Below are 27,344 nucleotides of genomic sequence, written 5' to 3' on the forward strand. Positions count from 1 at the left end.
AAAATGTACGTTGTTGCTGTTGAACCTGTATTTCTTTTTTCAGTCAACAGCCCAGCTTCAAACTGCATCCAGCTGTAAGCTGACAATGCTTGGGAAACTCCCACCTCCCTGGAGCAATTGTTCCCTGCCCCAAGCAGCAGCAGGACATCACCCCAGGACCAAAGGCTTCCCTCTTGAACAAGTTGCTCACTGGGGTCAGTTATTCCACTTGGTAAAATCCTGCCTATTTTTCATAGTTTTCTCAGTTACTCTCTTGCCTTACAGGGCCTGGCTGAGTGTTCTACTCAAATCTTTGCTTTTGGCAAAGCTGTACAGGTTCTTGCTTTTTAAGAATGTGCTTGTTAGATGGACTGTAGGTGGTGAGCTGGGCATCTCATGTTTACAAAGGCACAAGTGTCAGCTTTGCCCATCTTGCAGCTCATTTTCATTGGGTTTTTTTTGGTAGTGATATGAGGGTTCTTACTAATGGTCTGTCTCAGTGGTGTTGAATTTCTCTCTGTTCCCATTTTTTGTTTCCCTGCTTCCAGATGAAAGGAGAGCACACACCTGCCTTGCCCCAGCAGGGCAGTGCACGCTCCTGTGTAACCAGGTGCCAGAAGCCTCTGGACTGCAGAGTTGGGCTCTTGCTGCTCAGTGGCTCCACTGATGTGCAACATCTGCAAACCTCTGTCCTGCCAAAATGAAGAGTTTCCAGTTTACCTGGTAAATTCCTGAGCAGTTTCCAAAGTGTTCTACCTTAATTTAGAGTCATGGGACTCTTCTCTGGTCCTCTCTGATGCTCTTACATACCTTACAAAGATGAGCCTGTTACAAACTACTGCCCTTTGGTAATAACACCTGCTTGGTGTAACATTTGATGGCACCTTCATGCTGGCTATAAAAATAGAAACACCAAGTATGACTTGTTGCAAACAATTTATTAGGTAGTAATAAATAAGAATTTAGCAGAAAGGACTATACAGCAGTAAGGCATATTGACAATATAGTTATATAGGCAACTGACACACCTTCCTAACATCTTCCTCTAGGTTTTCTTAGAAAAGTGCTATGTAGAGAAATGTATTTCTGATACCAGTGCCAAGTGATAGCAGGGATGCACGATGAAGGACCTGACTGTTGCATTATTTACCTTAAATACAGCATAACAATCCATGAAAATTTAGGCCTGTGAAGTTTAAGTAGAAAAGTACAGCTTGCTAAGAAGAATACAAAATACAAGTCTCCTGTTCATGTTTTTAACAGCTTACTACTTTAATTTCTTAAACCGCAGTTACTAGTAAGGTATGAGTAAAGTTTCTATACAACAGCACAGTTCTTCACATTCATTTTAGCTTTTATTTGAAAACTTAGAGGCAAGTGCTAATTTTTATTTTTTATAAAAGCTTTTCTTTACAAAATATTGCACACTGTTTTTAGCATGCAGTTTACACGGAAGAAATAGTCAAGTGCACTTATAACCCTGAAATACAACCAGAAACTTCAAAGATTTGTGTTACAGATTCTATTTTAATGTACAAGGATATGTTTCAGACTGCATAGAATCCCACCTTACACTTGGGACCCAACTTGTGGGGGCCCAACCCTGACTCTACAAAGAGCAGGCAGAATGCTTAGAAACAGTTTCTTCCTTGTCATCTTCATTCCTGCATCCTGCACTGCTTTTAGCCTGAAGAAACTGAATTAATTAGTGAGAAAATTAATTTAAGAGAAATAACTTAGTACCTCCTGTATGAGCTTTTGTTACTGCATATGTGTTGCAATCCAGGGTACGATTTATAAAACTTTCTGAAGTCCTCTGAGTAAGGTTCATCTGTAAATCCCTGTCTCCCTCTCCTCCATACATACATTTTATATTGCACAGCAAAAGTAAAAATCCATTTTACAAAACATGCATGCTAAACATTCAATATGGCTTCTGAATGATTTAAAGTATTTCCCTTTTGGCATCCTCATGCAGTATTTTAGAATAAATATGAATACAAAGTATGAGAAAGTTAAGAGTAAAAATAACGTGAGCTAAAATGTTTGTCAGAAACCAAATAAAAACAAGAGTTTATCAAAAGTAGTTGCTCAAAGGTCTAACTGGTCTTTTAAGCATATTTATCAATAGTATCTTAAAAATAGAGGGTGTCTACAAAATACTGCAACATATACCACCTCCTTGACGTTCCACGCAATGACACGAAAGGTAAATAGGTTAACTGAGACTTGCTTAATGGCACTGGTAGTCCCATATTTCTCTGGGAACAACAGCTTTACTGGATTCATGCTTGTCAAACTTGGTAAACCATTTAGATTTCATCAGCTTTATTGGTTAAGCTCAAGCCCTACAATAGTTAATATAGGAAACACAAAAATACTTATAAAAATAATAGATATGTTGTATAGTTTTTTTAAAAAAATAAACCATGCAGCTTCTGTACAAAGTTAAAAAACTGTACAAATTGACTTTTCTATTGTGTAAAATTCATATACATGGAAGTCCTGTTACGAGGAGGAACAAGTTGTTTTTTGCTCAGCCATTGGATGCCATCTCGTAACTCTTGTTCACTTCCATCACTCATTTCTTTCAGTTGGCATTAGCTGGCCATTTAATTTCATCAGGAGTTTTACAACGAGTCCTGCCTATGTAAAGGGATGCAATTCAATTCTATCAATATTTCAGAACTATGACAATCAAGCACATGACAAAAGCAATTCTCAGCTTTGTCCAATCTCAAACTCCATTACTTCTGATCACAAAGTTAGTGGCTCCAGCTCTCTGAATCTCATTATATTTGGAATCAATCTAAGACAATGAGGGATTGGGCATATGCAAGAAACAGTTTCAATTAAACAAAAGGTTTACCCTAATGATTATAGATGCATTTTATGTATTTTGAATTCTGAAGGTGTCACATGCTAAGAAAACAAGCAAACATTTTTTAAAATCATTTTTGTGGGGGCTGGGCTTAGAGTTCTTTTATACTGTGCAAGGGTGGTTAATCTCAAGAGAAAAGAGGCTTGTGTATCTAATTTAGGAAAAAAAGAATTGAACATAAAGGATGTAAAATGATAGTGCTTACCTGTTTGGTATGTACAATAAAGCTCATTTTGTTTTCCAGACTGTGGATTTGAAAACACGTATCTCCATCTCCCAACTGCCACATAAAGCAACCGTACTTTAGGCTGAGGAGTAAAGCCTATGACCAAATGTAGGAAACTGTCACTCAGAAAATATCCTCCATACTTGCACACTGAACTTCCCTTCATTCACAAAGACAGAATTCAGACTTAAACCACTATGTTCCACAACACAGTTGTAGTTCAAAGTAATAAAATGAAAAAATACAAGACTTTGTTGGTGACTTATAAAGACCTTAAAATCTTGGAAATTTTCAGTCAAGTTTAATTAAACAGTTGGATGGGAAATCGCTTCTAGTACAAAGATTTAAGAGAAGAGAGTGAAGTTTTATAGTTATCACTGGCAGTTCACTTAAGCTAACCTTTGTTTCCATGTTGAGGAGGTGCAGCCCTTTTACGTTTACTCCTACGTACACTTTGATGACTTTATGGCTACTTGAACTTGCTTTGGTGAATATCTGTCCTGTGAAAAAAGCTGCTCCATAAGTAGGAATTTCCCAGCAATTCTGCAAGAACATGCGCTGAAGGTGATGCATCTCCTTACTGACACCTTCACTGGTGCTGAGATTCTAAAAATAAAGAAACAATGGCAATCAACAAGTCCTTCCAAACAGTTGTGATTGATTGAAGAAAATCCACTGTTCAGTGCAATCCTTACTAAATGCTTATTTCCAAAGTGCCTTCCCATCAAGTATCTTCCTACAGCTAAATTAAATCTTAGAGCCATGGAAAGGCTCAAGTGCTAGAAGAGACTGAGGCAAAACCCAGATACCTATAAGAGCCTTGGAAATCTGAGCACAGACACACAACCTCTGAAGGGCCCCACAGCTTTGCCTCTCCCAGAAGCAACTGGGACTTGGGATCAGCAGCTATGCACCCATCTGACACCAAATGCATCACAATCCTTAAAAGTAAGTATTCTTCCTTCTTTTAAGGAGTCCAGTCCAGTGAGACATGGTAAGATGAGCAAATACGTCCTTCCAAAAACATGGACTGTTTTTTCTTTTCTAAGCAAAAGAGAGGTGCAGATCTCTTTTCATTAGTGGAGCCTTCATTCAGAACGAGACAGGCTTCTGTTCCTTCCTCTTCAGTAGAGTGCAGCAGTCAGAACAAACTATTGCTGGAGTGCTCCTCAAACCAGAATGATAACAACCGCTCTAACAAATAAAAAATTGGTTGGGCCATGGACAAGATCAGAAGGCACGGACACGAGGGAGAACACAAACCTTCAACAGTTAGGGGGCCATGACTGTGGGTGTGGTAGACAGGATCAGCCTCTCTGGATCCATACCCTGCCTTACAGCTTGTTTGAATTCTACACAGCCATTTCTAACATGTAAAATCTTCAGAACAGAAGACTGCAACTTCTTTCCCCTTCCCCCCATGCCCCACACCCCAAAATATCTCAAAAGCAGAAGGCAAGAAAGCTATGCTCATCCTTACATATGATTTGATGACAGAGTAGATGACTTTGCTACAGCATAGTCTTAGAGCACCATCACCCCCTCCTTCATCTCTATTAGAAAGAATAGGAATGATCTGCTAATTTGTGACAAAAAAGGTGTGAACACCAAAAGAAGATGTATGACTGAGTAATCTCATCTCAAAAAGAGGAGCAAGGTTTGAAAACATTCACTAGGTGCCTCTGCAATGTTTCCTGGCAGCTACGTTTAGTGATGCACATCAGCTGGTACAGTTCCCCTTCTGACACACCTCGCTTTCTCCACAATTACTTGTGAAGACCACAAATTTAATCTGACCTCATTTGGAACCCACAGCCCTCGGTTAGATGCATTTTTACACAAGCAGCCCAAGTAAAAATTAAATTTTTGCTCAATTAACTGCTCTAAACAAAGGAGCTTGCGTGTGTGTGTGTGTGTGCGCACATGCACATCAGCAGCACTACCAGGTCCCTAAGATACAAGTTACACTGACAAAAAGAACTTTGGGGATCTATTGCTACGAGCAGACATGGAAATTTAAATCAGAGTAGATTTTTTCACACCTATAACCAAATTGTAATTGTGCCCAATACAGGGCTAACATTGAAGGTAAGTGAACAGATAACAAACACATTTACTTCTAACAAAGAGATCTGTATCTGTACAGGAAATATATTCTGACAACCCATCCCAAAAATTCAGAACATACACATTTTTAGCTTTTTTTACCAGTATTTCTGTTCATTAATTGACAACCAAACAGTCAAAAATGGTAAAGAACAGGATTTTCTACTACCTGCTTATTTATCTTACCTTGTATTCATGAAGTATCCTGTTTGTCCAGTGAGGAGCTTTGCTTTTTAGTTTAGTTATTGGTACAATAGATTTAAGATTTTCTTCGCTAAGAGAAAAACAAAGAGGAACAAAGTTTTTCTTCACTAAACAAAGTAAGAAAAAAGAACAATGTCTGCCACAGTGTACCTTCAAGTCACATACTGAACTAGTCAGTCAGCCCCTACTCCATCTTGCCTCTCAGATGAGACGGTTTCCTAAGATACACTGCAACTCTCAGTTAATGAAGATCCAGTTTTACATTATATACTCTGTGTCAAGCATCATGGACATGGCATGGAGAGGAAATGCCAGCAGAACACACAACGCACACTTGGCCAAAGAGCAGTTTGGTGAATTCCAGGTTGGAAGCCAAAATTATATACAAAATGCCATTTACATCAGCATATCACATACTCAGAAAATATGACAGACTATAGATACTCTTCCTTCCACTTCTGCAGTCAGCACTACCAAGGACTCAGCCCAATTAATTTCCACGTTGAAGCTATATATTACATGGCATGAAAGAGAAGCTACTTACATCAACTGCCTTTTTTAAAAAACCCAAAATGCAGGGAAAAAAAGAAAAACTAAAAGGAAGAATGCAAGCCTTTACCAGTTTGCTTTTATGTACAATTAAGACAGTCTCAAGACCTAGTGATGTAACCTATTTAAACTGTATTTGGCAGTATATATGCTCTGCCAAGCAAAAACCCTGCACAGGACAGTGCATCAGATCTTTAAGTCAAGGATACTCTCATACAAACAACAAATAGGGATATATTTCTGGAATTACCAGTCTTTTAATGAACATTTATGTCAACTACAAAAAGAAAAACAGATTATGAAACTCCTCGTCTATATGAAGAAGAACTATGTAAATGTGGATGGAAAGCATGTCCAAATGGCTTTTTATCTAGCCCAACCTATCTTTGCAGGTAGTCCTGTCTGTAGAGCCAAACACTTCCACTGAGCAGAATGAACTTGGAACCACAGGACTGATAGGCCTCAGTGTGGAGAAGAACACCACCCTGCAGCTGCTGGGAGCCAGCAGGGAGTAGTTTATACAAAATTCAGCCATACTATAGGCATATAGGAGGGCAGTCCCACTTAAATCATGTTCCCCTCATGCTCCCTTGACTGGCTGTGCAACTGCAGGAAAATACATGCAAAAACCCATCAGGCCAAGGCAGCTCGGCTGATGCTGTAAAAAAGAGAAGATGAGAAGCACAGCAGCACTCCAGAACAACACAGCTGCTGTTCCATGAATGAAGTGAGGTGGAGACAGCAGGGGGTGAAGGTGCACACAGCAGAGAACTGGGATCCTCATGGCTCAGATACTGCTGCAGAAATGTATGTGGGAAGAACAAGCCATCCCAAAATAGCTCAGCTACTGTTCTGCTGGCATGCAGGGAGAAGGGGAGAGAAAAATACCATCTGGCTGAGCCCTACTGGTGCTATGGGTTTGACTAATTTAGTCCAGCATTTCTCCTACAGATGACAGAAGAGACACAATATCACTACATGGTCTGTCCAAAGAGGGAAAATCAATCCCAGACATTGGTCCAATGCCAGAGGAAGATGTTTCTTCAACATTGCTCAAGGCCTCATTCCTGTCAGAACCCTTCAATAAATACTGTTGCTTATTTGGTATTACTGTATCTCAGGACAGATTTCACACGCTACAGAACATCCACCCCTCTGTCTAGGACTGCAATAATTAAGATTAATACATCTTCACACACACACAATGCCCAACTTCTATTAATGTTACAAGGGTTACATGATTACTCTGCACCATAGCTCAGTGATGAAGAAAGCCAACAAATATATCAGACCTAAAGTTTGAGGATTCCATAGGAAGTGCTATCTAAAAATACTTAATCTAACCCATAATTTTAAATTTTAAACACATACTTACTTTAGAAAGCCCTGTTTATGTTTCTTGCTCTCATAATTTCCATAGACTATTTGGAGAAGCAGACTTGCCAGTGTAATCAGCTTTGCATCAGGTGATGTATAAAAACCTTTCAGTAAATTATATCTGGCCTCATCAAAAAGTATAAGAATAGCCAAGGGGTCCTCAATCTGTTAAAAATATTTAAATATTATTTCTTTGTAAAAAGGAAAGTAAGCTTAGAAACTATGAATAGCATTTCTCACTGATTCAGAGACAGAAGACAAAGGTGTGATCCTGACTGAAGTGTACATTTTAGTGGTGCTTTGTAATAGAAGCATTGTTTTTCATTGACTTACTTCAACACTTCACTAATCTAACACACAAATGAAAGCCAACTAGTACACCATGCCAAATCAAAAATTCAATACAGAAATATTGGTATCTGCGGATTTCTTCTGCCATAAATTCATTTCTGGTAATATGTTTGAATAATCCCATTGAAATCAACCAATAAATAACTGAAAAACAACAGCAGAAGGAATAAAATCAGGCAGGTTGTTTTTAGCTGTATGACAGACAGAGACTGACACATGGAGACATTGGATAAACCCAACTGAGAGGGGGAGAGAGAGAACAAAGAGATGGCAGGAAGGCAAGAGAGAGGAAGGGAAGAATGTGAAGACTCAAACCATTACAGAAAAGGAGATGCCAGGTTTAAATAAGTTTGGAAATTACTACAGTCACTATACACACTGAGTGTTGATGGTTCAAGTGTTCTGAGTCTGACCATAATTTCATTCACTTCCAAGTCCTGACCTTTTTTTCTATTTCCAGTGGAAGTCTCACATCCCTTCTCAGGAAAAGCTGTGAAGTTTCCCTTTGAGGATCCAAGTTTGTCAGTTCAGTGAATATTTCAGGCCAGTCTCGAATATGCTGTAAAGGTTTGTGATATGGCTTCAGCTGGAGACCTGAAAAATAACAGGTTTGTTTCCAAATAAACAAACAGAATAACCCAACACATACACACACACACATAAATAATTAAATGTTGCACCAAACTCAGAGTACCTGAAATTGAGGACTCATTAACAAGCATTTTCCTATGTTTTCTAAACTGCTATATAGAAAATGTTTTGAAAATACGGATTTATTGACAAAATTCTTAGCATCAATTCACTAAATGCAATAGTGTTGAAACTTTCATATTTTCAGTTTCTCGGGAGTGAAGTGCTATTTAAAAATTTAATGGAGTACCAAGACTGGCCTTAAAAGCACAACAATAAAACATGAGAGACTTTTGTCTCAATTATTGTAGAGAAATGCAGAAAAATATAAAATCCAATAATCTTATTTCTGACAGAAAAATACAGATATAATTCATCTTATAAATGTATTTGCCCTTTTTGTATATATATAAAAACCATAAACTTTTCAGAACAGACATTCTTCTTTTCAGAAGACATTCTTCTTTTTAATCTGTAAAATGTCTTGATTCTTAACAGGCTAAAGTCAGTCAATGTTTCACGTTCTCTTGTGTATATGAGAGCTGAGAAATTGATACAGAGCTTTCAGCTGCAGTCCCATTATCTACTAGAATCTGTATCTTTGGCTTAGTCACTCACCCTGCCTGTCCTTGGGTTATCACTTGCCTTTTCCTAGGAGTGAGGCTCTAGGAGGCTCTATCTGCCTCACCCTCACTGCTCTGTCTTTCACACTGTGGCATTTCCCACCATAGGAAAAGTGTAAATGGGTACATTATAGCACGGTATCTTTCACTGTGAACAATCTGTTCATTTAACTTATCCATCTTACATTCAAACACAGAAAAGCATCATCTGTTCCACAAGCAAGAAACCTACTGTCCTTACAGTTGTACACAAACTGCAACATACTTTAAAATGAAACTTGTCCATTAGTAGTTTGAAGCCATAAACCAGGAGCTCATTTTCAAATCTAGGCTAAATATCTAGAGAATTACTTGCTTTTACACAAACAATTTATCAGTGAGCTCTTCCCCTCAAATGCAAGGGTAATACCTCAATGATTCTAGGAAAACATGACATACATATTTAGAAAAGGCAAAAGCAGCAAGACTTTAACCCTCAAACACTTCCTTTTCTTCACATTATCATCTATGCTTAGCTGGGGGTTACAGTAGTCATGTGGCAATACAGCAAAATAAAAAGGCCTTGGTATGACACTGGAAGAAAAAGACTAAAGAAAAATAAAGAAAAGATTTCCTGCAATAACTACAGCTACTTAAAAAAAAAGTAACAATACCACTGTAGTGGAGCATTGGCAAGGGTAAATAAATTTTTAAATGCAAGGCTTCTGTGTTAATGACACTCTCAACACAGTATTCTACCAGACCACACCTGAGCTTTGTAATCCACAAGGTGTCCCATAGCTATCCTGTTGCAGCAGTACTGTTGACCACATTAGCTGAAAATACCCAACCACACTTGTTGACTCTTGGACTTCTACTTATCTTCTAGTATATATCTCAAATTAAAACTATAATATCTTTTCTATTTAGATCAAAAATACCAAAAAATACCATAAATATAAACATGACATTTTACATCAGAATTCTCTCCCATCAAATATATTTGAAAACTTGTTTATCAAAATTATTTTGGTGCGCAAAACACAGGAAAATTCATGAGTAAAGGACCTAATGAAAAAAACATTAATCATCTTACTTTAATTAGTAGTTTTAAAAAGACTAGACATTGGTAAAAACAACTACATGCATCCAAATTCAGATAGTCTGGGAAGAAAAATATGGATAAATCCAGAATAAGCTACTAGTAAGGCCTATGACAGACAAGGTGCCCTGTAACAGCCTCATCTTCCTGGATGAAATAAATGATAGGTGCCAGAGTGATACAGTCAGACCTACTGAGGGTACCCAAAGTAAAAGCTAAAGCAGAGAATCTCTCCATAGCCCTGAAAGCAGTTTGGAGACATCAAGGTGTGAAGCCTGTCAGAGAGCATGTCTCCTACCCTCCTAAGACAGCATTACTTTTTCCTAAAAGCAAACAGAAATAAACTATGATAAACCCTCAGGTATAACCATTGTCCCTTTTACTTACTGAGGTTCTCAGAACAGATCCAGATAGTGAAATACTGCTGAGTTTCTTGAGACAGGCGCATGCCCTCCATTATCTGCTGGACAGTTGTGTTGTTTCCGTGCTTCAGCTCCACAGAGCGGTATGAGCCATCCATACGATAAATCCGTGCCTTCTCATACTACATAAAAACAGGAATATATTACACAAACAATTTGTTAAAATCCTTTCTGTTTGTGTTTTTATCAGCAACATCTATAATGTTGGGAAAAAGAACATTGCACAATTCCTATGTATTTATTATTTACCCAAATTGCTTGCTTCATGTTCTGTGCAAGTTCTTATACTGTGTTTTTTATAACAGTAACTCCAAGAAAGATCTTGATGGTATTCTGAGGACTTCTGTTGAACTCAAAGGCAAGTAGGTATTTAAAAGTTCCTGAGGGATCTGGGCTCAGCTGCCTATGCATATCCCAAAATGTTCGCTTTGCTATTACTGGTAGGTTATGAATTTTTCCACCCTTTACTAAAAAGACTTATTTTTAGAGGGAAGCACCACCCTTTACTCAGAACTCACTACAAGAATACAATCTCACTAAATCTTATAGTGCTCCTGTAATAGAATCTAAATAAATCTTATAAATAATAAATCATTTTCCCCTTCAGAACTCTCATAGCTTTCACTGAATTGCATGTGAGCCCACAGCATGCCTCCTGAAAGACATACATAAATCAGGTGCTTAAAGCATACATGCACAAGTCATAAATCAATGAACTGTCTTGTTTTCACTTCTGTAACAGATTAGATGTTTCAGCTGCTTGAATAAAAATATTTCAGGAATTTGTTATTTCTCTTCCTCAAATCTACTAAGTCATCAAGAACTGAGTTCCTAAAAACTTCTGGAAAAAAAAAGATGGATGGCTTGGAAAATGACAACTGATTGAAAATGAGGTCGGAATGGAAAACATTGGTCTATTTTTGCTGCAGTAGTCACTGTCATTCCTATTGCAGTAGTTTATAGGGGGAGTTTATATATTGTATTAATTAAATAGTAATAAGTGACAACATAACATCACGCAATACGCTCTGAAATTTACTTAAAACATGTCCATTAGTCTTTAGAGTCATTAGACACACCATCACATGATCTACTGCACAATAAGATCCTTAAAATGAAGGTCAGTTCCTTCCTTAATTATTTTGGAAATCATTCATGCAGAGTGAAATGAAGATAATTTAAAACATCTTGAAAAACTGACAGGTTTAGTACCACCTACTTACAGGGATATAGGTTGCATCTGAAGTCAAAGAAAAGAAACAAGTAGGTTTATATCATTTGACTAATTTTAAATCTAGTTCAGGATAAGAGGAATTGCATTGTAAATTTTGTTCCCTATCCTGGCTAAATCCCCACTGACTGCCAAGGAAGCCTGCACTGAGGCTTTAACTGATGAAAAGCCTATTTCATAGAAGCCTACATTTAGCCAGGTGAATGCTCCTGCTTATCAACATATAAGGTAAGAATGCATAAAGAAAGCTGATGGTTGCATGATCAAAAAAAGGACATAAAATCAGTACCTGATGTGATGCTCCTACAAATAAATTGGAGCATCATGTTTACATGTCTTTCATGTATTTCTTGAGCCATGAAACAGAGCAGAAATATTTAAAGAGACAAAATGCCAGTTTGCCAATATTTACACTAACAATTTCAATGTTCTGCACATTTCCAGTAACAGCCAGAAGTGACTCTAGCTCTTCTAAAAGATTAAGAGTAAATTAACTACAAACTTTAAAACATTTAGAAAACTAACTCATACAGGTTTATTTATGGCTTCCTTCAGTAGTTTTGCAGCTTCTTCCCATTCATTTTGTTTGTTCTCTTCACAGACATTCAGTGGAGATCTTCCTTGTTGATCAGTGATGTGCTACAAACAAACAGAAACACCAATTCTACATTGATTTCACTGGAGACAGGTAAATATTTACACATTTTTGAGATAATTAAAATCCTTGACACCAGAGTTCAAACATTAAATTGATACACAATGGGAAAAGCAGAGGTAATCAAAAACATTTAACCATTTTTCAGTAATTGCTAAACAAGATCATTGATCTGACACCAAAATATTTCTCATACACAAGCTAGAAACTGTTGCTAGATCTGCTATTTCTGTACACAAACAGGACTTACTCTGTCAATTTCGGGATGATTGAGTAGAATTTGCACTATTTCAGCATGCCCACCTCCAGCAGCAAAATGAAGAGGAGAGCTAAGTTGACCATTCAAAAGATTTGGATTGCATTTCCCTTTCTCCAACAGCATTCGAGTGGCTTCAACTTTTCCATACCTACAGACATATGTAAATCAGAACAGACACAGCGAATACATAATAATTTTTTTCAGATGGTCCTAATTATGAAAAAGAGTTTTTTCAGATGGACCTATTTATGAAAAAGTGTGGGTTTTTTCCACACTGAAAAGTTTTTTAGCTTTCAAATTACACCAGATAAAATGGAACATAATTAAGTTTGTAGAAATTAATATCAGTTCTACACTTCTTTGATAATTACTGGTCTAGTTACCATTTATTGGATTCATGATAGACAAACAGAACCTTGCTTTAAGCTAGCTAAGTTTGGGTAGTTGCAGCAATTCAGTCATGGCAGAACAGAGTCCAGCTTTGTCTGGAAAAAAATAATCAGTGTGAGAATCAGAGTTCAGCTTCTGCTTGTCACACAGATGGATCCTGAGGATTCTTAACTCCCATGCTTATAACTGGTAACTCTTGTGTATATTTAATGTATAAAGTATTTATAAACTTTCTGACAAACACTAAAAAGCAAGTAAGAATGTGGGCTTTTTGTAATCAAGTTTGATTTTCATGTTATTCCTATCATCAGATGTACTGACCACTATATATACAAAAGACTAACTTCCATAAAGATAAAACAAAAATATTTTTATGACTGAGAAAAGCTTTCAAGGACTTACTGATTAAATCAGAGTTATAGTCAGACATGTTGACCTCTGTAAATCACCTAATCCAGCTTCCCACTTAAAGTGTGTCCAGCACCAAAACATGCTCAGCTCAGCTACTGCTGAGCTGTAAAACTGCTCCCAGGCTTAAACCAACACAGACTGTGAAAGTTACCATGCTAAAGTAGACCCAGTGCCTCCAGCAGGAATTAGAATAGTCAGGAGAGATACAAGAGGCAATAAGTAAGTGATGACATGATCTCCACAACTGATCTCCCCAAAAATTCAAATTAATTCAAATTAAAATAATCTCAAAACCTGAAGCAATGTTTCTCTTCAGAAGGTTAACATTAGCATATATTAAAATGAAAGCATAAAAAGTCTAGAGGTTTTTGTTGGTTTTTTTTTTATTTTGGAGGCTGATAAATTACATAAATGATAGTGCTAAAGAATCACAACAGCTAGAATGCACTTGACTGGCAAAACTATGCTTGACTCACCAGCATGCATAATGGATTGGTGCCCAGTGGTCACTATCCAACTGATTAACAGAAAACTTTTTATCCAGAAGGTGGCTTAGTAAATCAGAGTCTCCTTCACAAGCACTGCGGTGAAGAGGGAAATCATCTACCCACTGGTGTTCCCTAGGAATTAAAAGGGGAAGCAGGAAAAACACCATTCAGATATATTACAATTGTTGAGAACATCAACTGATTAAAAGTTACTAACATAGCACTAACCATAGATCTACATGAAGAATAAAAGTTAATGCAGCTAAAATGTGCCAGTATTCATACAAATAGGTTTTTTGTCATGCAGAAATCAAGCCACAGCTCTATTTATCAGAGTAAGAAATGTTTATCTAATGTTTATAATTTACTCCTTTCTTGATTCATCCTTTAACTGTTGTGTTTCAATACTTTAAGATTTCAAATAGAATTTCATTTAAAATATGTACTTCTACAGTGAAGCATAAAGTAATAGGAGTCTCCTTTTAAGTCTACCAAGTGCTACTGTAATAAAACAAAACAAAATTATCCATTAATGAAAAAAGAATGTAACATAATACTTGTCCTCTGTGACACTGCTCATGCTACGTTGCCACTTTTCTCTTTTAGGAATCTGAATCTTTGAATAGTCTGGGGCTCCAAGGCCAAAGTATGGATTTATTACCACCTTGTCAACCTGTGGAGACATAATTTAAACACAACTGAAAAAATATCTTACTGAGATTTGGCTACACAATCCCCCATTCCAGTCAGGTGTTCTCTTAAAACCAAAGTTATGATAGTAACATTTTATAATGGAAGAGAATTATGATCAAATATCAGGATTTGAAAAACTAGTGCACACTTACGGCTAAATAAACAACTCTGATGTGAGCACACACTCAAATAAATGAATGAACTCTAAAATGGAAATGTATGTCTGTTTCACAAATACAAAATGAAAATATAGTTCTTACCCTATTGGTATACTGAAGGTCAGATCCAAACAAAGGATTATAGATACACATATCTGCTTTCTCCAATGCCAGCATTTTACTCTTTATTTCCAGGGCAGTATAACCCATGTGCAATGAGCTCTCTGTTTGACCAGGTTCTATAGCATACGCAGGGTTTATTACATTTGTTTTAATTCTTTCAAGAGGAGATGGTCTGAATAAAGCTGGGATGGAATGAGACTGGGTGTGCCGTTCATCCAACCACCTGCAGGAGAGAATGGGCAAGTAATTAATTTTCAGGTAGAAAAGGATCATTTTGGTCATGCTGTCCATTATTTTCTTTGATTAGGGATGGCATATATGATAATCACACATTTGAATTTAAAAAAATTATTATAATTTTCACAGCCAATTTTATAAGACTAAATTACTCCCTGAATGTGAAATTTGTTAACCACACTCAGTTTCAGTTGTATTTGCTCAATTCTGTGTGGATGCAAACCCTTAGAGAAGGAAATTATACACTAACAGTAACACGGGTTATAACCACAAAACCACACCAACATTTCATTTACTTTCAGTTTATTAACAGTACCATTCTGAACAAATTCTGAAACTTAAAGCAGTTTTTTTAAGGGTGAGTTTCAATATCTGTACTGACTTAAGCTTTTCAACTCGTGTTTCATTAGGGAGAGACAGGAAAAGGCAGGAAAATAGAAGGTCCAGTTTTTAAACTGCCAAGTCTCTTTCACATAGGCTACCACCTGCCTTTTTATAAAGCTCTGCTGAAGTTTATTCTCTTCTCAGTGCACTCCTACTGACAGTACTGAAGAGCTTTAGAGCTCTCTTATTCAGTGCTACCAGGGGAAGTCAGTACTGTACACCTGCTGCATTTTTCCCACCACATATGCAATATAACACAGGACTCAGGACAAGTTATTCATCTCAAGTTTTGGATAAATATATTTTTACCAAATTTTTAAATTGTTTTAGTGTTATATTAAGTGGTGCATTAAAGGTCTAAAGGCAGGTTTGTATTTTGGTTTCTGCACACGCTTTCTCACAAGCTTGAGGTAAAAATGTGCTTTGCTGGAATACAATAAATTCTGTTTAGTGATTGAGCCTGGAAATAGAAGAAAGAGAAGTAAGTACATGCTTTGGACATCCACTGACAGACCACTTGGATTTTGTCTGTCCCAGAAGCATATGCAAGGATGGCAGAAGATAATCTGCAGTTCAGTGCATTTGCTTAGACCTCTTTTTAAGTCCTAAATCCAAGCTATAATGTCCTGCAAAAGCAGCATTCTCTTCACTTACTTATGGTCCTGGCAGAAAGAACAGTAAAATCATAGTAATTGTGCTATAAACACCCTCTGAGGTATTTTCAGGCATTTTTTCTAAATATTTGGTAGATAAATTAGTTATGGCAGTTTGAATCTTTGAGAAGGATTGTTTCAGATTATGTACATAGAGAATAAAAAAATATAAACTATTTTCTATTATACCTCCAAGGCTTCTTGTGAAGCTTGAAACACTTTTAAGCAGAACTTAAAGCCTGAAGGCATTCAGCAAGCAGCAAATAAATTTAACTGATATGATGGTATATACGGAAATACTACAACTCTACTAATAAACTGTCAAAACCCTAAACACAGAACCTTTTAGGTAATAGCCTGTAGCATGATTTTTTACATTAGCCAGAGGTTTCAGCTAACTTTATTACTGCAAATAAGTTCCTACACAAGTGTGTCTCGTATTTCTTGGTTAAGGGTACATTAAAAAAAAAACAACAAAAAAACCCAAAACCACAACAAAAAAAAACCCCACCAAAACAACAAAAAACCTGTTCATGTATTCAAACTACTATAAATCTGGCTAAACAACTAATCACCTTTCTGAAAGTTAATTCCCTACTGCAAATAAATTTGTGTGTCTGGGGAAGATGCACTCCCTTTCTACAGGGAGATTTAATTTAAATGCAAATCTTAATGGTATACAATTACAGGATATTTTTACTTCACTCTGGCAAATGTTCTTACTCAAATGACAATTATGTCATTTACAGAAGATTAAACATTATGATTTTACAAAACATTCACTGTGAGCATGAACTTCCAAAAAGCTACTTGATTTAGATAAACACACCATTATTGAGTTTGCAAAAAGAATTTTAGAAATATGTTGTCAAGGTTTCAATTTCTGATAAACATGAAGAAAATACCATGATGTTTTCTTTCTTAACCACAAGAATGCTATAAAAACTATGTGTTACATTGACAAATTATCTTTTCAATATATATTTATATTTTGATATAAAATATCAAAGTTTTCATTTTAATGTATTTTTACTGATGGTGTCTCTTACTTATCCAAGGCAATTAACATTTTTGCAGTAAGTGTAGCAAAGTGTGTGCTGGATTCACTGCAGACTCTCATGATGTCTTGTAAACAGTAGAACACAGGGCATCCAGGACTGTATGTATATTTCGTATTATCTAAAAAAGAAACATTCTCTGAAGACACATCCATGAGAAGAATCTTATTTTCCCTTCTGCATCTTTTGTAGTTACAATCCTTAATTAAGACTATAACTTTAGACTAGAGTGACCTAATTTTCTCCAAATAATAATTGATAGCAATTACATACAATCCTTACATAGCAATACACAATGGTATCTAGTTTATAGATTTTATCAAGTCTTATAAGTAAGGCAAAAATGAAGAAGTTTCCCCAAAAGGACACATTTTACTTCAGTATTTTTTAGAAATACTTTCTTGACAAGTAATTTACTTGGCTTTTTAAAGAATCTGCTTACTGTTTAGAGACTTATTTATTCTTCTCGGAGTACAGAACACTGAACTGAGTAGGATGTCTTAGAGTTGCATTCAGCAAATTCTACACAAGGCCTGTGTTTTGAAATATAACCAAATGTACAAATACTGCTTGAACCAGAAGTGTGCTATTCTTACAGAAACAAAGGCAGTACATTAAACCAAAGTTTTCTTCCTTGATTTTAAGTAACTTCTTCAAAGTTTAAAATATTCAGAGTTTTGCACCTGCCTGCACCTGCAACTTTTAATGTTTAAATATAGAAAAAGCTATATATCTTATTAAAATATATCAATATCTCATATATTATATATATAATTATAAATTTAATCATATAGCCATGAGATAGATATATACAACTTAAATATGTCATATAAAAAAATGAACCCTCAAGTGAACTTTGCTAAAATGGGTGCAGCTTCACAAATCATGCCCAGTGTTACCTTTCACAACGGTTGGAACAATGTAAAGAGATGCCTCCTGGCCTGCTTTCTCTCCATCTAGAGGAAACTTCTTCATTAACACCACACGCTTTCCTAGCACATTATTTAAAAACAAAAAATAGACAAACCACAAAACAATTAATTAATCATCAAAACAAAGAAAAAAATCTAGAGTTGGCTATCTGAAAGCTTACCAGACTCAATCTTCCTACTTTCTAGGAAGAAAAAATATGACTATGAGCTATAATCTAAGGAAAGCGAAGAAAATTTAAATACATATGAAAAATTAAGAACATAAACATGTATATGCCTATTAACATGAAAAAATTATATGACTATAGTCCTTTCTAACTTTTCCAACCTCAGCTGCATATTTTAACAGTGTACAAACTAAGCTTGGAATTAATGCCTGGGCCATCTGAATGAGTCAAATTAAAAGTCTCCAAACTATGTAAGGAACAGAGTATTTGCTTTTAGAAGGCATTCCTCTATGTGTATTAATTCTCTTATTCTGTGTTTGGTGCATTATTAGCTCTGTTACATCCACTCAGCTGCAGTTATTGCCACCTGCAACATTTTACCATGTAAACAACAGAGTGAAGTCCACAGCAAAGACCAGAAGTCCTTTAGTCATTATACTTTATACCAACCTGGAATGTAATAGGCTGGCTAAAACAAATTTGTCAGCACAAGTGTGATGTTCTTTGCTAGATCGGCTATGTAACAACAAGGGAAAAAAATTTACTCATCAAATTCCATCTGTTAGCGACACAGTTTTGCTGGAAATATTTTCATATAGATACTGTCCCCTGAACAACTGACTTTATAATCTATCAATTCTCTAGCCCAAGTCAAGTTTTAGCTGAAGTTATGGATACAAAAGCCACTTTGATCTGGTTTACTGGAAGTTTAGCTATAAATCTAAACTTGAGGTGAAGAAGCAGCACAAAGATTCATTTATTAACAATCACTTAGTAAACATTTTATAGAGTTGGAAGGAAAAGAAAAACACAGATACATGAAAGGTTTTAGCTGTATAGTTGGCTTAGGTTTTTTTGATTAACCTCAAAATATATCTTCTTTCTTAATACTAATTTCATGCTTTTGCACAACTTTGCCATGCCAATTTAAAAAACATTTTGTTAATGCTATCAACAGTATATTAGATTAAAATGGTTTTACCTTTAATACCCTGATTGGCTGGTGAAATTGGTTTGGTGGCTTCTAATACATAATCCAAGATGCTCTGGGTTATCTCAGTGCCTCCTTGAAGTTTAGTTTCTAGCAAAACTTTCTTTCTTTTTTTCTTTTGGCCTTCAATGGGAACTTCAAGCAGCAAAATCTTTCAAACAATAATGAAACCAAAGAAGTTTAAGCACAGCTGAAAGAAGCACAGAACTTTAAAAAAAATATTATTTATTATGTAATATTATTATTTATTATGTACACTGTAAAAGCAGTAACAAAATTCAAGAAGTACTAAACGTTGAGGAGCAGAATGGTCAAGTCAGAATGACCTCTGCAGCAGATAAAAAGACAAGGCTACATTCTCTTCTGTTTATTATTACTTATTTACTATACTATTTAAAAAGCCAAATAACTAATACATAAAGAAAATAAATAGTTTTACTTCATAGGATTTAGCTCGATATTCCCGAGAATTGAGGCTAGCAGTATTTTTTGGACGAATCACAGCAACGTATGCATCTCCAATGTTTTCTGGGTTTCCCATCTCTCCTTCTTACTTTATCACTGGAAATAATGAATAAACAGGAAGAAAAGGTTCAGCTGAAAAAAACACAACACAATCCAACACAACACTAAACTTCAGGATGCAGTGCTCATATCCACTGATGCTTTGCATTATTCATTTATTGTTTTTTAGCTGGAGAAATGCCAATGGCTGATATAATTCTGCTTCCTTTTCATGAAAGGGGAAAATAGGACATCATTTTGATACAAATAAGCTTGTTCTCTAACCGATCTTTAAAATAAAAGCAATGTATTATTTTTTCTACTTTGAAACTATCTTCCCCATTTTGCAAACCAGACAAAAGGCCAAAGAAATTTTAAACTCTGGAAAAGATGTGAAATTGGAAAAGAAAGCCATTTCAAAGTGACAAGCACTGTGATTTATAAATTGTGCTGTAACAAGTATTGCACTTCTATTAGTTCTGTGTGGATTTCAAGAAAATACCTGCTTTTCATCTCCCCATGCAAAGTAGAACACAGTCTTGCCTACAGCCAACTAACCAAGCTGATAAAAATAAACTATAATATGGATTCATTTGCTTAGTTTTATTTCAGTGAGGCTGCAAACTGGTGCACAATTCATTCAAATCAAGTTTCTGAAAGGAATAAATCTTTAGTTTCTAAAAAAAGTGAATAGAAGCATTTAGATTTAAGAAAAAGCTTTGCTTACCCTTCTGTTAAACCAAGGTGACAATTCCTAAAATCACAAAATTGTATGGAAATTATATGGAAAACCTCATAAAGCAAAATCACATATCAACTTCCAGAAAGAAGGTTATGTCTGACCATTTCCACCTGATCATTTTCTTCATCTGCAAATGAACACTCTTTCATTGCATAGCATCAGTAAGCACATGCTTTTTGCAGATTAATTCCTCCACATATTTTAAATTTTAGTGTTTCTAGCTTCTCCACCTCTTCTAGAAGAAACAGAGGTCTTCAGATTCCTATGCCCTTAGTCCAGTATTTTTCCTGGGATCAAGACTACCTGAAAAGATATCAAAAAAACCTCAATATAAATAACAATAATAAGCATGGATATTTTCACTGTCAGTTAAGATAATACATTAGTTAGAGGATTCAATGATGGTATGTGAACAGTATAATATCTGAAGAGAAACAGCTAATGATTTGCAGTAGCAAATTTACAGTATTTACATTAGTATTTAGAATGCTATTTACAGTAGCATCTAAAAACATGAAAGAAGCAACATGCTGACTTACAAGAACTGCTACTTTAGGATATTAAGAATTTTAAACGGAAAAAGAAACAACCATCCCTTATGCACAGCTGGGAATGGTCTGCTCCTTGGGTTTCCTTACACTTGCTTGGATACACAGGGTTTGGGTTATAGGCTTGTGTGGAAGGAACCTGCACTGGTACGGCCGGGTCACCTGGATGACAGGTGGCGGGACAGGTGAATAAGCAGTGGGGGAACTCCCTCTGCCACTGCTCTGCACTAAATCCAGTGCAGAATGAGCATGTCTGTGAAACCGACAGCGCTGAGACTTGCAATATGACTCCAGAAATCAAAAAGTGAAGATGAAGGGGCGGGGAGGGAGGGGTGTGCTGTAAGGATGTGACAATGAACACAACCAGTTTCAGAAAACACCACCACGAACTGATTCTGACCGAACCCAGGTGCTAACAACGCGGCCCCATTCCAAAAGCTGCCGGTCTGAGGCAGATACCTCACCCAGGCTTCTCCCAGCACCGCCGACCCTTCCCGCCTCCCGCAGGACCCGCCGGGAGGAGGCGAAGGGCGGCTCCCTCCGGGACTCCCGGCCGCGCCACCCCGGCCAGGGAGGAGGGAGGCCGGGGGCATCGGAAGCCCTGCAGCGCTGCCTCGGCTCGGCACGGCCGGAGGGCGACGGGCGGGAGACGCCCCCGCGCCCCAGCATCTCCCGCTCCGCACCGCCCGGCCGGGAAACGCCCCCGAACTTCCCCGGCCGTGCCCAGAAGCCGCCGGGCAGCGGCCCCCGAGGGGCGCTCCTGCTGAATCCCCGCGGGGCGGGAGCAGCTCCGCCGCGCTCAGGACCGCCCCGGGACCGGGGTGAGGGAGGTCGCCCCGGCCCCGCTCCCTGCCTGCCTGCCTTGCCTTCCTCGGTGGCGCCTGCCGCCGCCTGCCCGCCGCATCCTCCCGCCGCGCCCGCCGCCCAGGCCCCACGTCCCGGCCTGCTCCGCCCCGTCCCCGCCCCGCTCCCTCCCACGGCGCGGTGGATCCGCTTCCCGTCGGAGCCCCGCGGGCCTCGGCTGCCGATGAGTTTCCGGGTCGGCGGCCTGAACTTGTGTTGCCGCCGCTGGTTGTTGACCGCGGGCGGAGAAGGAGGGAGCAAGCCGGGGCCGCGGGCCGGGCCGGGCTGGGCTGGCAGCAGGAGGCGCGGCTGGCGGGCGGGGAGGCGCCGAGGCGGAGCGGCCGCCCGGGCCCACGGAGCGCCGCCGGCAGCAGCTGTCAGCGCCGCCGCCGAACAAAGGGGTTGCGAGCAGGCGGCAGCCGCAGCGCCGTGCCCGCGCCGGGGGCCCTGGCGAGCTGAGTGACAACCCCGGCTGCCCGTGAGGCTCCCGCTGGAGCGGGCACTCCAGAGGGCGCCGTACCCGGCGTGGAGCGGGAGAGAGGAGCGGCCGCTGGGCACATGGAAGCTCTGAGTGGCGGGCGCGGAGGCGCCGGGAAGGGCCGGGGAGAGCCCCTGTGAGGAGCCAGTGAGTGCCCGCGGCGCTGGGCGAGGTTCGGGCGGGGGCTGCGGGAAGGCTCGGCGAGCCGAGCCCGCTCACGGCTGGAGCCTGGAGGCTCCGCACATCGGGGCGTCGGCAGCGCCGCGCATCGCGGGGGGGCCGGGCCGGGAGGCGGCTCCGGGGGCGCCTCGGTGCCGTCGGCAGGCGAGGGGAGCGGGAGGAGGGAGCTGCCGGAGTGCGGAGGTGAACAAGCGGCAGGTTACCGAGGTTACTGCGCACGGGGCTGGCTGTGGGGAAAGGATGGCGGGAGCCGCGGGCCGCCGGGCCGGGGCATAAGCGGGGAGAGAGGCCGCCTCCGGGCCGGGCTCTCGGCCGGCGGAGGGCGGGGGGCTCGCCCGGGACCTCGCTGGGTGGGTGAGGGTATCGGTGGCAGCTGCCCCGGGGCGGCCGGGACCGCCGTAAAGTTTGGAGCTGCCCGATGGCCTGGCTTCAGCCAGGTCCCGCTGCTGGGCTCATGCCCGCCTTGTTCGAAGCCGGGAAATCCTGCCTGGAAGGCAGAAGCGAAGAAGTGTCAGTGGTCAGAGTGGGAGCGTGTTCTGCGGGGCGAGCTGTGACAGAGTGACCTGGCTTCTTGCCTCGGTAACGCCGTCAGAGCAGCCCTTGAATGAATTTGAACGTTCGCGATCTCGGGGGTGTGGGTTTTTTTGGTTTTGGGGTTTTTTTCCTTTTTTTTTTTTTTTCTTTCTTTTTTAACCCAGTGGAAAAAAATTAGTCTAGGTATCGTAGCAGTATCCTTCTCCTAGGCATGTCTGAGCACATACTGGAAATTGGGCAACTTCTAAAAATTAATCCTTTTATTTCATGACTAGTCAGTCTGCCTCTTATTTACAGTTCATATAGTATGCAGAGGATATACAGAGTCACGAAAACATTCTTGGCAGAATAAAGAGCTAATACTACAGCTTAAATTGCTTGCAGGGATCCCTCCATTATGACTAACCGTCCTTGATTGCACCTTCTTTGAGTGCATTTCTGTGCTTACCAGTTCCAGAAATGGAGCTTTAGTTGTAGACATAACATCAATAATGGGCTGTAATTTAAGTACATTCACTAAAGAGAGAGACAGCTTTTGAGAGGATTTTGGCTGCAGAGGTTAGCAACGAGAAGAGACTGTGTCTTCCTTACATGTATGGCTGTTTTATCCTTACTTTCATCTTTTTGATTTTTGGCGTGAAGTGTGGTGGATTAATTTCTCTTTAATCTCTTTTGTGTACAGAGGAAAATTCCTCTTCTTCCTTGGGGGGGAAAACAGGCTTTAGTCATAAGGAAAGCAACAGCGTTTTTCAACTACTTAGAACATGTGACTTGTTTCTACATAGAAGCAAATTGGTAGAATTTATAGCAACCTTTTTTTCTTTTTTTTTGTGCATGTGGAAAGAGTAAATGGAAGTAAATGGAGTAAATCACAGAAGAGGCTTCTGAAAAGTTTAATTCCAGGCTTTTCTGTGATCCTGTATTCTGTCAGTTCCTTCTTCAACAAATTTTACTTCAGTCCTTAATCAAAAGAATAAGATATTTTAATAATACAGTCTATTATTCCTGAATTACAGAATGGCTATAAATTACTAAAAAGCTAAACAATGTTGGTGGTGCTCTGTATTCACGTATATATGCATCAGCAGAGTATTATGAATCAAGATTAATTTTAAAAGAAGGGTTACAAGAGTGGCACTATAATAATAATATCAATAGCCAATACCCAAAAGTTAGGCAAGTAAGTTTTATGCAGTCCCTTTTATTTTTGCTCATGCCATACACATCTAGATAGGACTAGGTATGTATGTATGTATGTATGTAAGTACATGATTGGGCTTATTGCACAAAACATGTTTACATGTATCTCTTATGTGCTCCTATCTGGCCTACACACTTCAGAAAATTAAAGAAAACTAAGCATGTAAATATGAAAAGGAATGCCTTCTAAAGCTGTCAGCTTTTATTCAATGGAATAACTATGAAAATGGTTTTAGAAAAAGTCATTATGTTTTTATTCACTGTATAAAACCTTGTTAACGCTATGGTTGTTTTATTCTGTCCTGAACAGTTTATCACCCTGGTCTGTGACATCTCTGCTGTGATTGCTTATCACCATGTTTCTTTTTGTTTCAGTAGTAGGGCTTTGTTTATTAATCATTAACTAGTTTGGCTAGCAAGCTTTGTGATTTTTTTTAAATTATTTTTGTTTATTTGTGTTTTTTAAGACCCTTTTTGTTTTGTGTATTGGGGGGGTATTTTTGTTGGGTTTTTTTTTGCATTGGGGGATTTGTTCATTTGCTTTTGAGGGGTTTTGTTTGTTGAATTTATTTTTGCTGTTCAGATGTCATGTAGTTACCGTTACCTGAGTAGTTCATTAACTTCTCCTTGGAATCTGATAACTAGAGGTTGCTGTGGGCAGTTGTCACTGTTGAAGTTTTGTCAGCTTTGCTAAGGTGACTCATGCCAGTAAGAAGGAAAATTGAGAAGCTGGAGGTTACTGATACGTGTGCTGAACCAGTTACGTTTCTAATCATATTACTGTGTTTGCTTAATTGGTAATGACACATAGCAAAGACAGATCTGTTTTACTTGAAGAGCAGCCCTGTGGAAATTCTGAAATGTTCAAAAAGACACGGAAAATTCTGTTTTCAACATCATTATCATCAGGCAAGACTTTTACTGCTTTTGCTTCCTCATCCCAAAATACAATACCAAGTAGTTTTCCGTGGAGCATTATAGAAATAACACTTATGTGTAAATTTTAGGGGGAAAGATTATTTCATGCAAGATTATATTACATTTTACATTGAAAGTTCAAGCCAGAGATGTCTAGCTAATGTAACAACTGCTGTTTTCTTCATAACTGCTAAATGTCTTCCAGAATTACTGGAAACAAACATATTAGTCTTTGTTTGTGACAGTGGAAGGCCAACTGCAAGGTCTCCACCTGGGTCAGGGCAACTCCTGGTATTGCTAGAGGCTGGGGGGTGAAGGGGTTGAGAGCAGCCCTGCCAAGAACTCGAGAGTACTTTTGGATGAAAAACTGGACATAGCTGGCAGTCTGCACTTGCAGCCCAGAAAGCCAGTTGTATCCTGGGCTGCATCAAAAGCAGCATGGCCAGCAGGACTGGGGAAGGGATTCTGCTGCTCCGCTCTGCTCTGCCCTGGTGGGAGAGACCCTGCCTGGGATGCTGCATCCAGGTGCAGCATCTGGGGCCCCTCAAACAGCCAAGACATGAACCTGTGGGAGCGGGTCTGGGGGAGGGACGCAAACACAGAGCAGCTCTCCTGTTGCTGTTGACCTCATTTCAGAGAGACAAGGCACAGTCTTTTAAGGAGCAGAAAAATCTAGAACTTTATTTTATATATCCCTTTATATAGAGTTTTATAAACCCTCCTGTGTCTATGGTAACAAGCTGTCATCTCATAGTAATTGGTCAGTCTTGGACAAGGTGTTTATGTGTAAGAAAGGGTTGTTTGTGAAATACTGTTTTCATTCTTAAAGCTGAGACAGTTGGAATTGTTGAAACAGGTGGAGGAAAACAGTCTTTATCTGTAGAGTTCTTTTGCAGGGAAGCAAGTTGTTTTTTCTGTTGCAGGCTGTTGTTTTCATGAAGAGCTGTTAGCTTTCCCCCAGCTGTGTTGGGCTAGGATTTCGTTTGTGAGGCCTTCTACAGGCCTGCTGTTTACAGCACACTCTCCTGTGAAGAAAGGCTGAGAGGGTTGGGTTGCTCACCTTGGATCAGAAAAGGCTCTGAGGAGATGCTATTGCAACCTTTGGGTGTCTAAAGGAAGCCCACAAGAAGGAGTTTTTACTGGGGCCTGGTTTTACAGGAAAAGGAATGAGAGTTTTTAACTGTTTTAGATAAGGCAAACACTTATTTTGACCTAAAGCTTATTTGTAGTAGTACTAATATTCTTGAATTTTCTTTTCGGGGTTTTGTTGAAGTTGCTCAAGAGAGATTTTCACTTGATGGTTTCCTTAGATTTGTATTTTAAACAGGGTAAATTCTGAACTCTTCCTGTTGGAGGATAATTGCAGTTAAAATATGGGATGGGTGGGGATTTATCGAGCAGCTGTGTTATAGTGTTGCAAAGAAAGTTACTCTTGTAACTTCTCCCATTTAATTCTGTACTGTCAAGGAAGACCAGGGGACAAAATTAATCCTCTAAAAGCAAGGTATATATTTGTGCATAAACTTACACCTAGAAATCAATGTTTGCACACATCCTTCAGTATAGTAACATTATTCTTTGGCAATAACTTAGTGTGGTTTATATATTACATAGTCATAACTGAGGCATTATATTACTAATTCTGTATAAAAATAGTTTTTATGTGCAGGCTTCTATGTTGGAAAAAATTCATTAAATTTCTTGGGGATTTTCCCTACTTAAAGGAGTTTCCCAGTGGCTTGTGATTACCATTTTGACACACCTGAAGGACTTGCAGTAGACATGATATGGAAGACTCCCTATGCTCTCCCTGCCCATCTGAGTGCAGTGACTTTAAGGGGTATGGTGCAATGGTGACAAGTTCCTGCCCAGTGCAGTAGAGGTGTGGCTCTTCTGTGACTGCCTTACCTTCCCAAATGCCCTTGCATAATCCTTAGGATCCTTAGGAGCCTCTGCAGATGAAACCAGTAACAAGGATGATGGTTCATCTAGCTTGTTGCTGCATCAAATCTGCTCCCACAAAGCAAAAGCTCACTGTCACAGGAGACTCTCTTCTGAAAGGAGCAGAAGACTCAAAGACAAGGACCCACTTCTCAGGGAAGTCTCTTGCTTCCCTGAGGCCTGGGTTAAAGATGTGG

The 27,344-nt window shown here is 39.0% G+C and overlaps 2 protein-coding genes across 8 annotated transcripts in view; one reads left to right on the forward strand and one right to left on the reverse strand.

Annotated features, from left to right (window-relative positions):
- Nucleotides 1-898: 898 nt before the first annotated feature.
- Nucleotides 899-21,524, reverse strand: KRIT1 (KRIT1 ankyrin repeat containing). 4 transcript variants are annotated; one of them, XM_066553283.1, is made up of 17 exons: nucleotides 20,736-21,524; nucleotides 19,699-19,820; nucleotides 19,251-19,410; nucleotides 18,069-18,161; nucleotides 17,161-17,290; nucleotides 14,817-15,060; nucleotides 14,421-14,536; nucleotides 13,852-13,995; nucleotides 12,566-12,722; nucleotides 12,192-12,299; nucleotides 10,395-10,551; nucleotides 8,116-8,267; nucleotides 7,321-7,487; nucleotides 5,379-5,466; nucleotides 3,486-3,692; nucleotides 3,066-3,182; nucleotides 899-2,625 (listed from the first exon to the last, which is right to left on the reverse strand). In XM_066553283.1, the coding sequence occupies exons 2-17, from the start codon at nucleotides 19,798-19,800 to the stop codon at nucleotides 2,557-2,559; spliced, it is 2,211 nt and encodes a 736-aa protein (XP_066409380.1). In that variant the 5' UTR covers nucleotides 19,801-19,820; nucleotides 20,736-21,524; the 3' UTR covers nucleotides 899-2,556. The 4 variants fall into 4 exon arrangements, with proteins under 4 accessions (XP_066409380.1, XP_066409364.1, XP_066409354.1 ...); XM_066553267.1 differs by having other exon boundaries at nucleotides 20,616-21,524; XM_066553257.1 differs by having other exon boundaries at nucleotides 20,491-21,524.
- A 712-nt stretch (nucleotides 21,525-22,236) lies between these two features.
- Nucleotides 22,237-27,344, forward strand: part of ANKIB1 (ankyrin repeat and IBR domain containing 1) — an 88,752-nt gene continuing 83,644 nt past the window's right edge. For 3 of the 4 annotated variants that reach the window (XM_066553307.1, XM_066553333.1, XM_066553324.1), the window contains exon 1: nucleotides 22,237-22,521. The gene's annotated coding sequence lies outside the window, so the exon portion shown is untranslated. Of the gene's footprint in view, nucleotides 22,522-22,742; nucleotides 22,762-27,344 lie in introns of those variants that run through there. The other variant, XM_066553315.1, reaches the window with a different exon arrangement.

Source organism: Molothrus aeneus, chromosome 1, assembly GCF_037042795.1.
Source record: "Molothrus aeneus isolate 106 chromosome 1, BPBGC_Maene_1.0, whole genome shotgun sequence".
In the NCBI taxonomy this organism is placed as follows: domain Eukaryota; kingdom Metazoa; phylum Chordata; class Aves; order Passeriformes; family Icteridae; genus Molothrus; species Molothrus aeneus.